General features: G+C 36.6%; 1 protein-coding gene across 4 annotated transcripts in view; it reads right to left on the reverse strand.

Moving 5' to 3' along the window:
- The window catches only part of LOC580387 (protein phosphatase 1 regulatory subunit 12A), a 123,012-nt gene that overhangs the window by 11,807 nt on the left and 98,354 nt on the right, over positions 1-12,851 (reverse strand). For all 4 annotated transcript variants that reach the window (XM_030994140.1, XM_030994134.1, XM_030994151.1 and 1 more), the window contains one exon: positions 10,391-10,423. In XM_030994140.1, coding sequence (XP_030850000.1) covers positions 10,391-10,423 — 33 coding nt within the window. The remainder of the gene's footprint in view (positions 1-10,390; positions 10,424-12,851) is intronic.

Below are 12,851 nucleotides of genomic sequence, written 5' to 3' on the forward strand. Positions count from 1 at the left end.
GAAAGAAAAAAAGGCATTGGGAAATATTATATTCCAGAGCACGAAGGGAAAAGCAATAAAGGAAATAGGGAAGGTTGCTTGCATCAATAACACATTTCTCAATTACAATGTAACTTGAATGTCATCTGCTGAGTCTGAGAGCCGTAAGGACATTAAGGAATAAACTTGTACATAGAGCTAACATCCCTGTGGCTCTAAGCATACATTGCAATCACGACCCTAGACAGTGTAAACATCTTTCGCGTCCTTGACATCGTTTTTTCTATTGTCTTGGTTGTCTCTCTTCATTTCTCACTATTTGTTCAGGCAAAGGAACGTATCTATTCAACTGTTGATAAACACTTCTCTACTGTATATATCATGCACTTCATTTAATGTTCTCTTTTTTTGTAATGTGAATAAATCTTTCCTACTTGACTACTTCCTACAAATACACAACAGACATTTCTGTACTCTACAGTTATTAAAAACAAAGAAAAGAGAAAAGAGAATCTAAAGATCTCACTCATGACTAATTGACAGTTCCTTAGTGCTCAGGCAAAAGAATGTAACTATTCAACTGTTTGATAAACACTTCTCGACTGCATAAATCGTGCAATTCATGTTACATTTTTTAAAATGAGAATGTGTCTTTTTCTTCTTGTTCCTATAATGAATGGCAAGACATTTCTTTACTCTATAGTTATGAAAAAAGAGAAAGAAAAAGAGAAACAAATGATCTCACTCACGACTGATTGACATTTTCCTACTTTACATAAATAACAATAGTAATAATGATAATTATAGTGAGCTCAGGTATAGCACTCATGTCTGTCATGCTTGACACCCCTGACACTCTAGCATGTACTTCATTATAAACTTTCCTACCATTTTATTTTCAAAATCATCAACAAATTTAGAATTTCTAGAGCAGCTTTTCTTTGTCTAAAACTATAAAATGCAATACCAAACTTGTTTAAATGCTTTGGATTACTAAAGGAACAAACATTGGACTGCCATAGTCATCTTCTAATCACATGCCCGGTGGGTGTGGAACATACACTCAAACAATGTGGCAGTTGAGGGTTCGGTGTTCAGTGAATGAAACGTTAATACACACGTTTCAATGGGATGACAGTGAACTTTAAACGGATTGGGTAACTTTGCCTCAGATTCTGAAAAAAATCCCGGACTTAAATGATGCTGCAATCGTAACTATAATTCTTTAGGTCATACATGAATCCCATGACTTGTACAAGCCAATCGCCTGTCTGATTATCAAGATATCTATGATTGGAATTAGAAATTTCTGAATTTGTTTTCCTAATGGTTTTTATAACACTACAGTTTATTGGGAAAAATGAGTATGGTAAAACCGGTCACTCAAAGATTTTTACTTTTTTGAGGCACTTCATGATCGTTATGAAGCACAATGTGTTTAGAGCTTCAATATTACACCATATCAGACACTGATAACACGTAGGGCCATGCATCTCAGATTTAACATTGTTTAATGATGCCTTTAACAGAGGGCGGTTTCGTGAGATGCGGCCCTGCTGTCTTCCATGTAACCTACAACGGAGCACCGCTATCATCATCATGATGTCCTGAATGCAACGGCGATGGGGGGTATCTCACATACCATGGATGCCCGACTGATAAGTGATCATTGGGTCTCTCACTGCTCCTGATACAGATGCATCCCTCACCCAGTCTAGGAAACCAGACCCTTGTTTGAAAGCTATTTGTCAGGGTGTCACCCTTAGTCCCGAAGTTGTTGTGTAACCAGGTTATCTTACTAACCCTATTGCCCTTGTCAGATTCCATTGGAGATGACAGTTTCATTATATCTAATGACAGCTACCTGTTGTGTATTGTCTTGGTATAATAGCTCTTTTTCTTTTTCTTCCTCTCTCTTTCTTGCTCTCATCCCTACCCCCTCTCTCTTTCCCTTTTCCTCCATCTCTCTTTCCCTTTCCTCCCTACCTCTTGGCTCCCCCTCCTCCACCCCCATTCTTATTCTTCAGAGTCAATTTGTACCATATTATATTCCAGAGAACACTTACAATCAACAATATACTTCATTTCCCATTTTTCTTGAATTGATCGAGGTCAAGGTGAAGAATTTTTTTAGAAATATAATATAGCTTGCCCTTTTCCTATGCTATACATGACATGTTATATTTTTGTCATTGCCTCCCTGAAAATTCTCTCACCTCCAACTCATCCATGACATTTTTTATTACTTTGGAAAGATAATAATAATAATAATAATAATAATAATAATAATAGTTCGTCCTTATATAGCGCATTTCAGGACCACAGGCCCTCTCAATGCACTTTACAGATATACCTTCATTCCTAGCTGTGTATTAGTTACTTGGTGTTGTAGAAAATATACCAGGACCCATCTTATAAATATTTTCGATTGATCCAGATTTTTTTGAAGTACTCCAATTAATCATGATCTTACAAACTCCTATTTCTTTCAAACAGAGTTGCAAGTGATATAAAGTTGCGACCAATAGGAAGCAATTTCAAGTGTGAATAAGAATGGGCTCAGGAAATCCAGCAAAGAATAATCAATTTAGTTTTAAAAAAAGACCCACTCCCCCTTCACCATCACAAATAAAGACATCTTTTTCCCTGATCATGTCAACTTGGGACTCAAAAACCTTGACAAAGTCTTGAGAGATAGACTGAAAGTGTAACTTAAGGTCTGTACAGAGACTACTATGTTTATAATGAGGGAGTATGGATGGCCCCTACACACTCTATATAAGGCAATTGGGAAGGTAGGCACAGAGAGAGAGGGAGAAAGAAAGACTAAAAGAGAGAAAGAAATCAAGAATATGAGAGAGAGAGAGAGAGAGAGAGAGAGAGAGAAAAGAGAGAAGAGAGAGAGAGAGAGAGAGAGAGAGAGAGAGAGAGAGAGAGAGAGAAAAGACAGAAGTTCAAAGATATTACAAGAAAATAGACCAATTTTTTTCTTCAAATTGCAAGATTGGGAACAGAGGTATAAAAAGAGATGGAACATGTAGACAGAAGTGCAGAGCAAAAGAGAAAAATAGTGGGTAGGAAAAGAAAGAGGGAAGAGGGGAGGAATAAAAGAGAAACAGAAAGAGAGAGAGAGAGAGAGAGAGAGAGCAAGGGAAAAGGTAAGGGAAAGGTAAGAGAAAATAAGAATACAGATCTCATGGTAGTCCTATTGTGCAAAGTAAAAATTTATATTGTGCAATATATATCTTTCAACAAATTGAAAGGGAGTTGAACCTTTTCTCTCTCTCCCTCTTTCATTTTCTTTTCTTTTCTTTCTTTCTTTTTTATTAATTATATACAAGTTGTATTTTTGGAGCGGGTCACTTTAGCCCGAGCCTACCTTGAAAGGGAGATCTATGCTAAAAACTTACTAAATGTGATTTTCTTCCAAACCCCTTTTGAATTTTGAAGTGCATGTTCCATGAAGTCATTTTCCTCATTATATGTCGAGCCTTTGAATGGGAGACTGGCAAAACACAAATATTGGGTTTCTATTGAACTGTGTGCTTAATTTGTAGAGCAAACAGAATTTGTGTCATACACACACAATACAGGCCCAGGATTCTCTTCACGTAAGAAATAGAAAATGGTGCGACGTTTCAATGGAGCGGGTATATTTGGTTAGAAGAGTTGTGTGAAAATATAAGTGACATACAAGCGATCTGCAAACTCACGGGGACTATCATGCAAATACTTCGCCATCATTGGAGCAGATAGATTACACAAATAGTGCGCTGTAGGGAAAAGCATTGTTTGGATTATGTTCAACTACTGAATGGTTATCTGTAGGTTTTTTTGTGGGGTAAATATGCAAGGTTTTAAATTAATAATTTGTGGTAACAATGGTCTATTTGAGGTTATCCACAAGGCAATATATTCCTTTTCTCCCTTAAATGACCATTGTTGTGGTATCATCTAGTTATTCAAAGTTATATACTAGCCCCAATCAAAGGTGATCTTACTACATATTCTATCTCCTCTCTTCCTACTTGATTGTGTCTAAGTTCATGTAACTCTGATTATACAATAGTTCTTCAGGCAACAACTAAACTATCGTCAATTTTGTACACTGGTGGTAATTCCTACCTTTAACAGTGCCCAAACGACCTACCTAGCCCTAACTGTAAACCTAACCTAAAATCCAACTGCAATCCTAATCATAATCCTACATCTTGGATCAAATAAAACTTGAGCAAGTGTCACCAAATCATATGTCAGACCAACAAAATTAATATCATAAGTCATTCTTTTATGAGTCATTAATATTTTAGGTACTTCTGTAAAGGTTAATAAGCAATTCCAAAACAGTATTATACTAATAGCAGGGTAGTCCACGAGGAGTTCTTTCATGTACTAAACAGAGACAGGTTTGAATGCTGAAATGACAGGTTTTCAAAATCAGCGACTGGCTATAATTCATTCTAATTCTTAATCATTTCTTAATCTTTGTCTGGGACTTTCTTCAAAATATGGCTCAAATTGCACCAGACAGCGTATGCATGTAAGACCCCTAGTGTTCCCAGGGACTTAAGGGGTGCCTGCCCCCGGATGCAGGCCTTTGCGCTTGGTACACAACAATTCATACTATTTCCAAGTTGCAATATTATGAGCTCGAACTTTTGTTGGTGGCCCACCTTGGTCTCAAACATGTTGTATCCATCGGAGCAAATCATGAGCTATCAAAGGTAAATCTGCTCTATTTTCACAGATTTCTGTTTGCTTTTGTTATTTCCTTTTGAAATGTATGCTACAAGATTATCCTTAAACACATTGATGTCCCTGCATCAGATGCACTGGAGTTTCTACAAGTGCAACACCCAGAAATCATATTTGCCAAGAGAAAAACAAACATTCCCAAATCAGCCAGGGTTCTTGCGGATTCTTAGAACAGAAGATAATGTAGGCTTTCCTTAAATATGAGGCATGAGGAAAATGTACATGTAGGTTCTTACGTATCACAGCTTGAATTAATATATTGATAACTCATTCAATGTGACTTACAAATGGTAAAAACAACTGCTGACCTCTTTTTACCTATTTCTAACCTTCTCAATATGATTTGCTTTTGGTATAAGCATTGCCCATACATTTCAACCCAAGATATGTCAGGCTTGGCATCAACAGTTCAACAAAAAACTAATCACTTAATATGTGCCCCCCCCCCCCAAAAAAAAAAAAAAAACCAAACCCCCACCCAAAATTATACTTAAAGAAGTAATAAGAATAAATCTTTGGCAATGATATTAACTCTCACCTGATAAATATTTGGATCATCGCTTTCGTAGAAAACATCATCATCATCATCATTATCATAATTTTCCATTAAATCCATTGTGAGACAAAGCAGGCCTTCCTCAAGTTTAAATCCAATGATGTATACACTCCACCAACATTCAGTATATGTCTATACTGCACTGGAAAAATCACACTTCTATCATCCTCCAAAAATATGAGAACTAATCCCGCAGAGCTCTCTATAACAAGCTAGTATTAGAGATGTACTAGGGACCACAATCCTCAAGTACTCTTCTTTGTGGAGTAAGATTAATATTCAAACAAGTCTTCTTGGTTTCGATTGCTTACCGGTACACACAAGAACTCTTAACAGCTGTAGCTTTATCGAAACTATCCACTTATAATGCAATACTTCCATCCTTTATCCTTGCATGTCACGATTGCAGACCCAGATATTATTCTAACAATAGCTATTGTGATGACAGCGGGAATCTTGCATTGTGCAAGAGCAGCAGGTCTTTCCGAACGTCAGATTTTTCCCGCAGAAATATTTCCACACCTTACACCGTCGGTTCAAGCTCTTTTTTCTCGAGAGCCATTTCTAAAAAGAAAGGCGCTACATACACATTCTCAAATACCGATAGCTCCATTATTGTAAAGGAATGCACCCTCTCTTTTCTTTGCTGGAACTTTAAAATGTTTTCACAGCCGTATGACTCATAAATTTCACACCAAAAACAAAAAAGGGATCATTTCGTCTCTCTGAGAGCCAAAAGGACCCAAACTATGTAAGAAATTATTTGAGTTTAATTACGTCACTTTGGTTCTATATAAACAGCCAATAACTCTTGTAGTTTTATAATAATAGCTATGGCGAGATGATTATTTTAATAACTTATACAGCTTGTGCCTTCTCACACCCTATCTTCGTCATATTTTCTTTTGATCATCCACTAGGCCGCTTGCATTCTTCTATATACTTGTCATATCATTCAAAGGTCAAAAACTAGGTTGTGTCTATTATCATAATTATGACTTAGAAAAGTACCATCAAGAATACAAATTTTTGCATTCTGCTAGGTGTTTAACACCAATTAGTCTAAGTTCAGTTTAATACACAAATAAAAAGGTGTTCAAGGAATTATTATGATCAAAATTATACTGGTGCTTACTAATTCATATCTGATCCCAAAAGCTTGTCATATTTCTTCAAAAATTCACATGTGTATCTATTTTAAAGTGACTTGGTAACATTGCCTCAGAAAAATAATTATAAACCTTTAGATCAGTCAGGAATCCCATGAATTTTACAAGCTGATCGTCTGTCTGATTATCAAGATATTTATGATTGGAAATCAAAATTTCATCTTTCATTTTCCCCAACAAGTTTATAACACTACAGTCTATTGGGGGAAACGAGTATGGTAAATCAGGTCACTCAGAGATTTTTTACTTTTTTGAGGCACTTCATGATCATTTTGAAGCGCAAATTTTTTAGGGCTTCAATATTACACCAGGGGGGTGTTTCACTAAGATTCTAAGTCAAACTTAACTCTAAGTTGGACTTAAATATTATGGAGAGCCATTTGTAGCCTTAAAATAAGATATATTCATAATACAAAATTCAAGAATTTTTGACTTTTTATAAATTCCACATCAAGAACATGAAATCTCCCATGATAATAGAAAATATGAATGATTTGAATCTACATTTTATGCCTTCTAAAAAAACTTGTACAAAATATTTTCAAAGATGCCAACGGCTTTCCATAATTGTTAAGTCCAACTTAGAGTTAAGATCGACTTAGGATCTTTGTGAAACACCCCCCTGATCACAGACACTGATAACACGTAGGGCAATGCATGTTAGATTTAACATTGTTAAACGATGCCTTTGAGTAGGTACCGGTATTCATAACAAATCCTTAGAATTGGGAGCAGGTGGGTAAATTAATAAAGCCCTTTTTGTCAAGACTCGACCTTCAACCGTGACTAGCTATAGAGAGGTGAATTGCCATTTGGTCTAGAACCAGTTCATCTACTACCCGATTAGTCTATTCCCATTTGGTCTACCGTGACTAGCTATAGAGAGGTGAATTGCCGTTTGGTCTAGAACCAGTTCATCTACTACCCGATTAGTCTATTCCCATTTGGTCTACCGTGACTAGCTGTAGAGAGGTGAATTGCCGTTTGGTCTAGAACCAGTTCGTCTACTACCCGATTAGTCTATTCCCATTTGGTCTACTGTGACTAGCTATAGATAGGTGAATTGCTGTTTGGTCTAGAACCAGTTCGTCTACTACCTGATTAGTCTATTCCCATTTGGTCTACTGTGACTAGCTATAGAGAGGTGAATTGCTGTTTGGTCTAGAACCAGTTCGTCTACTACCTGATTAGTCTATTCCCATTTGGTCTACCGTGACTAGCTATAGAGAGGTGAATTGCTGTTTGGTCTAGAACCAGTTCGTCAACTACTCAATTAGTCTATTCCCATTTGGTCTACCGTGACTGGCTATAGAGAGGTGAATTGCCATTTGGTCTAGAACCAGTTCGTCTACTACCCGATTAGTCTATTCCCATTTGGTCTACCGTGACTAGCTATAGAGAGGTGAATTGCCGTTTGGTCTAGAACCAGTTCATCTACTACCCAATTAGTCTATTCCCATTTGGTCTACACTCAGCCCGATTACTATCCACATGGTCTAATAATCATTGTGTCTACTTATCATTTGGTCTAATGATCATTTAGGCTAATGGTCGTTTGGTCTAATCTCCAGAAAGTGGACTATGGTACTCATTTGGTATATTGTTCATTTGGTCTAATAACCATTTGATGGTTATTATCATTTAAGATTAAATCATTATTAGACTATATCACGACATGTTTCTCCCATTTTCTCTGCTTCTATTAAAACCAACTAAATATCAGGGTGGACTTCCCCTTTCATAATAGTTACACTAGTCTTTTGTGCATCAACATATACATGTATATGGTATAATGGAATGTTCAGGCTGTATAATTATATACTACATAAATAACAGAGATCTACTTTGGTCTTGAATCACTGATGTATACATGATACATACATGTATAAACACTGGCTAATGTGTGAATGCAACTCTAAATAACTATAGAATATACAAGTGGATATAATGCCTTGTTCAGACTACAATACTAAATACATTGAACAGAGTGTTAATGTGACTACTATGAACCATGGAGAGACCGTCAACAAATAGTAGTAATGCTGAGATGAGATCCCAAGACAGTAAAATACTGCAAGTGTGAATATGGCTTTCAATAACCATAGCATTACTACATGGATCTAACATTTTGTTCACACTAAATTAAAGAAAATGCACAGAGTATAGTGTGAATGTGACCCGAATGGACCATAGAATTCATAGAAGGATCCAATGCTTTGTTCAGACTATATGAAAGTGTGGACACTGACCATGGTTAGACTATAAAAAAAAATGGAGCAACTGCCGAGTTCAAACATTACGATACTAATATATTGAACTAAGTATGAATATGACAACCATGAACCATGTTTAGACCATCAATAAGGGGATCAAATGCTGTGTTCATACTTAATGAAAGTGATATACTGAATGGAGTATGAATTAGATACCCGAGGCTGATATATGAAGCCCTGTGAAAACATCAACACAGACATGTATAATGATACTAGAGATAGGTGCAGACTGTAGTATATAGATATGATACACCAAATTAAATGAACATATAAGTATATCTGTATAGATTTACACCTACAACAAGTGGTCATCGATATTAGGAACCAACGAATCCGTGCAGTAGTTCATGATAGATTTGTTGGCTTATAATAACGCCGACGAAATGTGTGATGTCTACACTTATATTGTGGGTTCTATGAAAATACCTGATATAATTCATCTAATGAGACATAGTTAAGGATGTACATAGAACCTGTTTCCAGTAGTGAGTTTGCATACATTTGTGTACATGCTTTTCTTTCATATGCTATTCATCTATGGAGTGCCAAAGTGCCAACCTATTTAATTTCTTTTTCAAACATTTCAATTTTGTTTTAAATGATATGAAATTCATTGCATCTTGAAATTATTGACATTTCTTGACTTTACAAATTCTCATCTGTAAAGAAATTTTCAAAATAGGCTCATTGGTTGTGAATTTTGATTTATACCTGATACAGTGTTTTATCCAGTTGAATATTGAGGGCACAAGCAAAGATTTTATAACATTATCCCATCAAATTTTAGTTGTGATGCATATTTTTGTATTAAAATTTGGTGGTTATCTTACAGGTTAACACAAAGGATATTAAGGACAACATCGTCTATTTGGAACCAGAAGGTCGTTAACTCATATCATTTTAAACAGAGTTAACACCCTTCTGGCTCCAAAGACAGAAAGCATTAAGGTCACAGCCTCCATTAATACTCATACCGGTAAGCCTATGCAAGGGGAGGGGGGCAGAAATGAAACACAAGGGCGAACATTAATAGCTTTGTTTCAGAATGAACGTCTTTAAAATTTTAATAATGTGGCTCTTCGCCGATTGATACATCTACTGTGCCAAAAAGAAATTTATATTCTGAGGCCAGGGAAATCTGAATGATGGGTAGATACTGGACATAATTTTGTGATATATTTATATCGTTGGTTATTTTATTCATGAATTGACGATGTACAAAACGATGTTGATACTTTTATAGTCTGTTTAATTCACTACTAAATTTAAAAGACTCAACTCAGGTGATAAAAGAGGCAATATATCTTCTGAAGTATGTATTATATAGACTATAGAGAATTAGAGTCTCACAATGTGTAAACTGAATTGAGAATGATTTCTAGTGGGCAATTAAAAATACCACGTCTAAAGAATAAATGTACCGGTACCCAATGTATATAAACACAAGATGTATGATGTACTAATATAATTATATACACCGAAGAAACATTGTACATGTCATACTAGATGTGGCTAAAAATAAGTGATAAACAAGACATTCAGACTGGAACACAGACTAGCCACAAACACGAGGACGGTGGGGATTATGTAGGAGGTGTTTAGATAGATGGTCGAGGTGGAAGATATTCGCTGAAAGGAAATTTGTCAGGTATGCTTACATAAGAGGAATACAGAGGAGACGGTCGGCGACTCTGAGGGAAAAATGTATTTAGATTTTAGATTTTTAATTTATGAACATGAATAACATTGAAGACAGAAAGCATGTGTATTACACATGTACAGTGTATTGCCATTAGAATAAATAACTTAGGCAATGATAATTGAAGAAAGAGTGTTTTTGAGAAAAAAAAACAAGGACTGTTGTGGAAGCATTCGCTTAATAATTAACTATAATTGTCATCATCCTGTTATTAAGGAAGGAAAAATTGGGGGTGAGAAAAAAACAATTAAAGTCCTTCTTTGGAACAGAAGAAGCTTTCCACGATTTGCAATGCACATTTCCTGATTAAATACATTTAATACATGGTAAAAACATAAACATAATCACTGCTGTGTTATTTCTACTGCGACAAGCAGCTCACTTTCACAATCAAAACATGTATCCTCTACTGCTGCTAATTTTACTACCACTATGAATCTAAAAAGCGTATATTTGAAGAAAAAGAGTATACAGTGTATATATTTTCAACAATCCATACAAATCTTGATTTGGAGGCCCAAAGCAGCATCAACCGATTTGCACATACCAAACAACAGATGACATCAACATAGATTAACATTATTCCATTATCAACTAGACTACAACAATTAAAAAATTCACAATAACAACATGAATTCACAATCTTTCTCCATTCAAATCAACACATATCTGTACTGAATATGCATGTGGTATGTCAGTATGTTTACAGCATACAGACATCTACAAGAAACATTGCATTAATTGGTAGAATAGACAAGAAAACAAAAAATTATCCTGATAAATTGCTATTAGAATAGATACATGTAGATAAACTTGAAGCACTTGTATGATTTAGGAATCACGCAATTCACTGAGGGAGAGAGAGAGAGAGAGAGAGAGAGAGAGGGTGATAGAGAGAGAGAGAGGGTGAGAGAGAGAGAGAGAGAGAGAGAGAATGCTGATAGAATACAATACATAATCAAGAGAGGAAACAGAATCGAGAAGATGATATGAAACAGAGGGAGAAACAAAGCTGCTTACGGATGAAGTTGGAGTGTAGCTCCCCGTGGAGCCTAGTCGGCTCCCTGTCCCGGACCCAGGCCCGGACCCATACCTGGATCCACTTCCTGGAGTATAAGAGGAGGATCCTGAGCTCCCCGAGCCATAGCGGCCATAGCCTCCGTACGACATATCGTAGTAATCCCTTGGCAAGAACAAGCTTAATCCAATAAAGGGCAAGTATCACTAAGGTGATGCGTAAAGTTATGCCTCACAAATGGCACTTAGTTATCCACGAAGCTTCCAAAAACTGAATGTTCATATTCCATAAATGCTGTCTCTGGAGAATCGGTTTGGTTTATTCCACAAATATAGAACCGTTCTGTAATAGTTAGAACATCATACTGGAATTTGAGAAAGGAAGATTGGTGTCCTGTATTGTCTACAAATCACAGTAGACGCAATGGAGACCCTAATCCAAAACTGTGTCACCAGTCCCACAGGTAGAGATCCGTTGAGGGTTGGAATGATTTCTTGGTCGGATCAAGTTCAGTGTTTACAGCTTAGCTCCTGGACTACAAACAAAATTTATGTGTAAAATACACGACCAAGGACGAAGGTCGAAGGAATCACTCCGAACTATCTCATGGACAGTTTGCAAATGATTCCAGTTGATATCTTTCAAGTCTCCCTAGCCTAACAGAAGCAGGCACAAGTAATGAACCATTGACCTGAACTTATCAATGGCTAGACTGTCCAAAACCGGCTCTACCTCCAGAGGCTACAAGCAATACAATCTTTTTTTCTTCACTGTCTCTGAGAAATGAACTGCTTCGAGAAAAGAATTCTCGGCTGTCAATAACGATTTTACCACAAGCTGTGCGCATGGGGTTTGCAGAGAGTTACTGCCACAATTAGAAAAGGATCCGAGCGAGCACTCTAAAAGAAACATTGGGAGGAAACGTGAGGTTGCCGCTCAAACGACATCAATTTCCTGTGCACGTGGTACTTCCAGGCAAGTCAAATCCACATGAACGTGCCTTGATTGGCGTAATGACAGGTTTCAATATGCCCTTCGTGAATATGAAATATTAAAGAGTGTAGAGCAATTAATGCGATAATTGGTGCCTCAAGTTCTACACCTGGCATGGAGCAGGGTGTCTTGTGACTGTAACTGAGTGATAGGCATAATGACAGATATTCTTACAAAGTTCTACTAAAAAACCAAGCAGTTTAGGTGCAGTCACACTAACCACTGCCTGGTACCTTAATTCCTAAACCTAAGTAGAGAACAGATTGTCTTAGTCTAAGTAAGTGATTGGCATGATAGCAGTTTAAATAACCTTCCAAATATAACCAAGCTGCTTGGGTTCAGTCACATTGACCACTGGTGCCTACTTTCCCACACCTGGGTAACGAACAGAATGTCTTGCAAGATTAAG

This window comes from Strongylocentrotus purpuratus, unplaced genomic scaffold, assembly GCF_000002235.5.
Source record: "Strongylocentrotus purpuratus isolate Spur 01 unplaced genomic scaffold, Spur_5.0 spur5_contig_850, whole genome shotgun sequence".
NCBI lineage: Eukaryota > Metazoa > Echinodermata > Echinoidea > Camarodonta > Strongylocentrotidae > Strongylocentrotus > Strongylocentrotus purpuratus.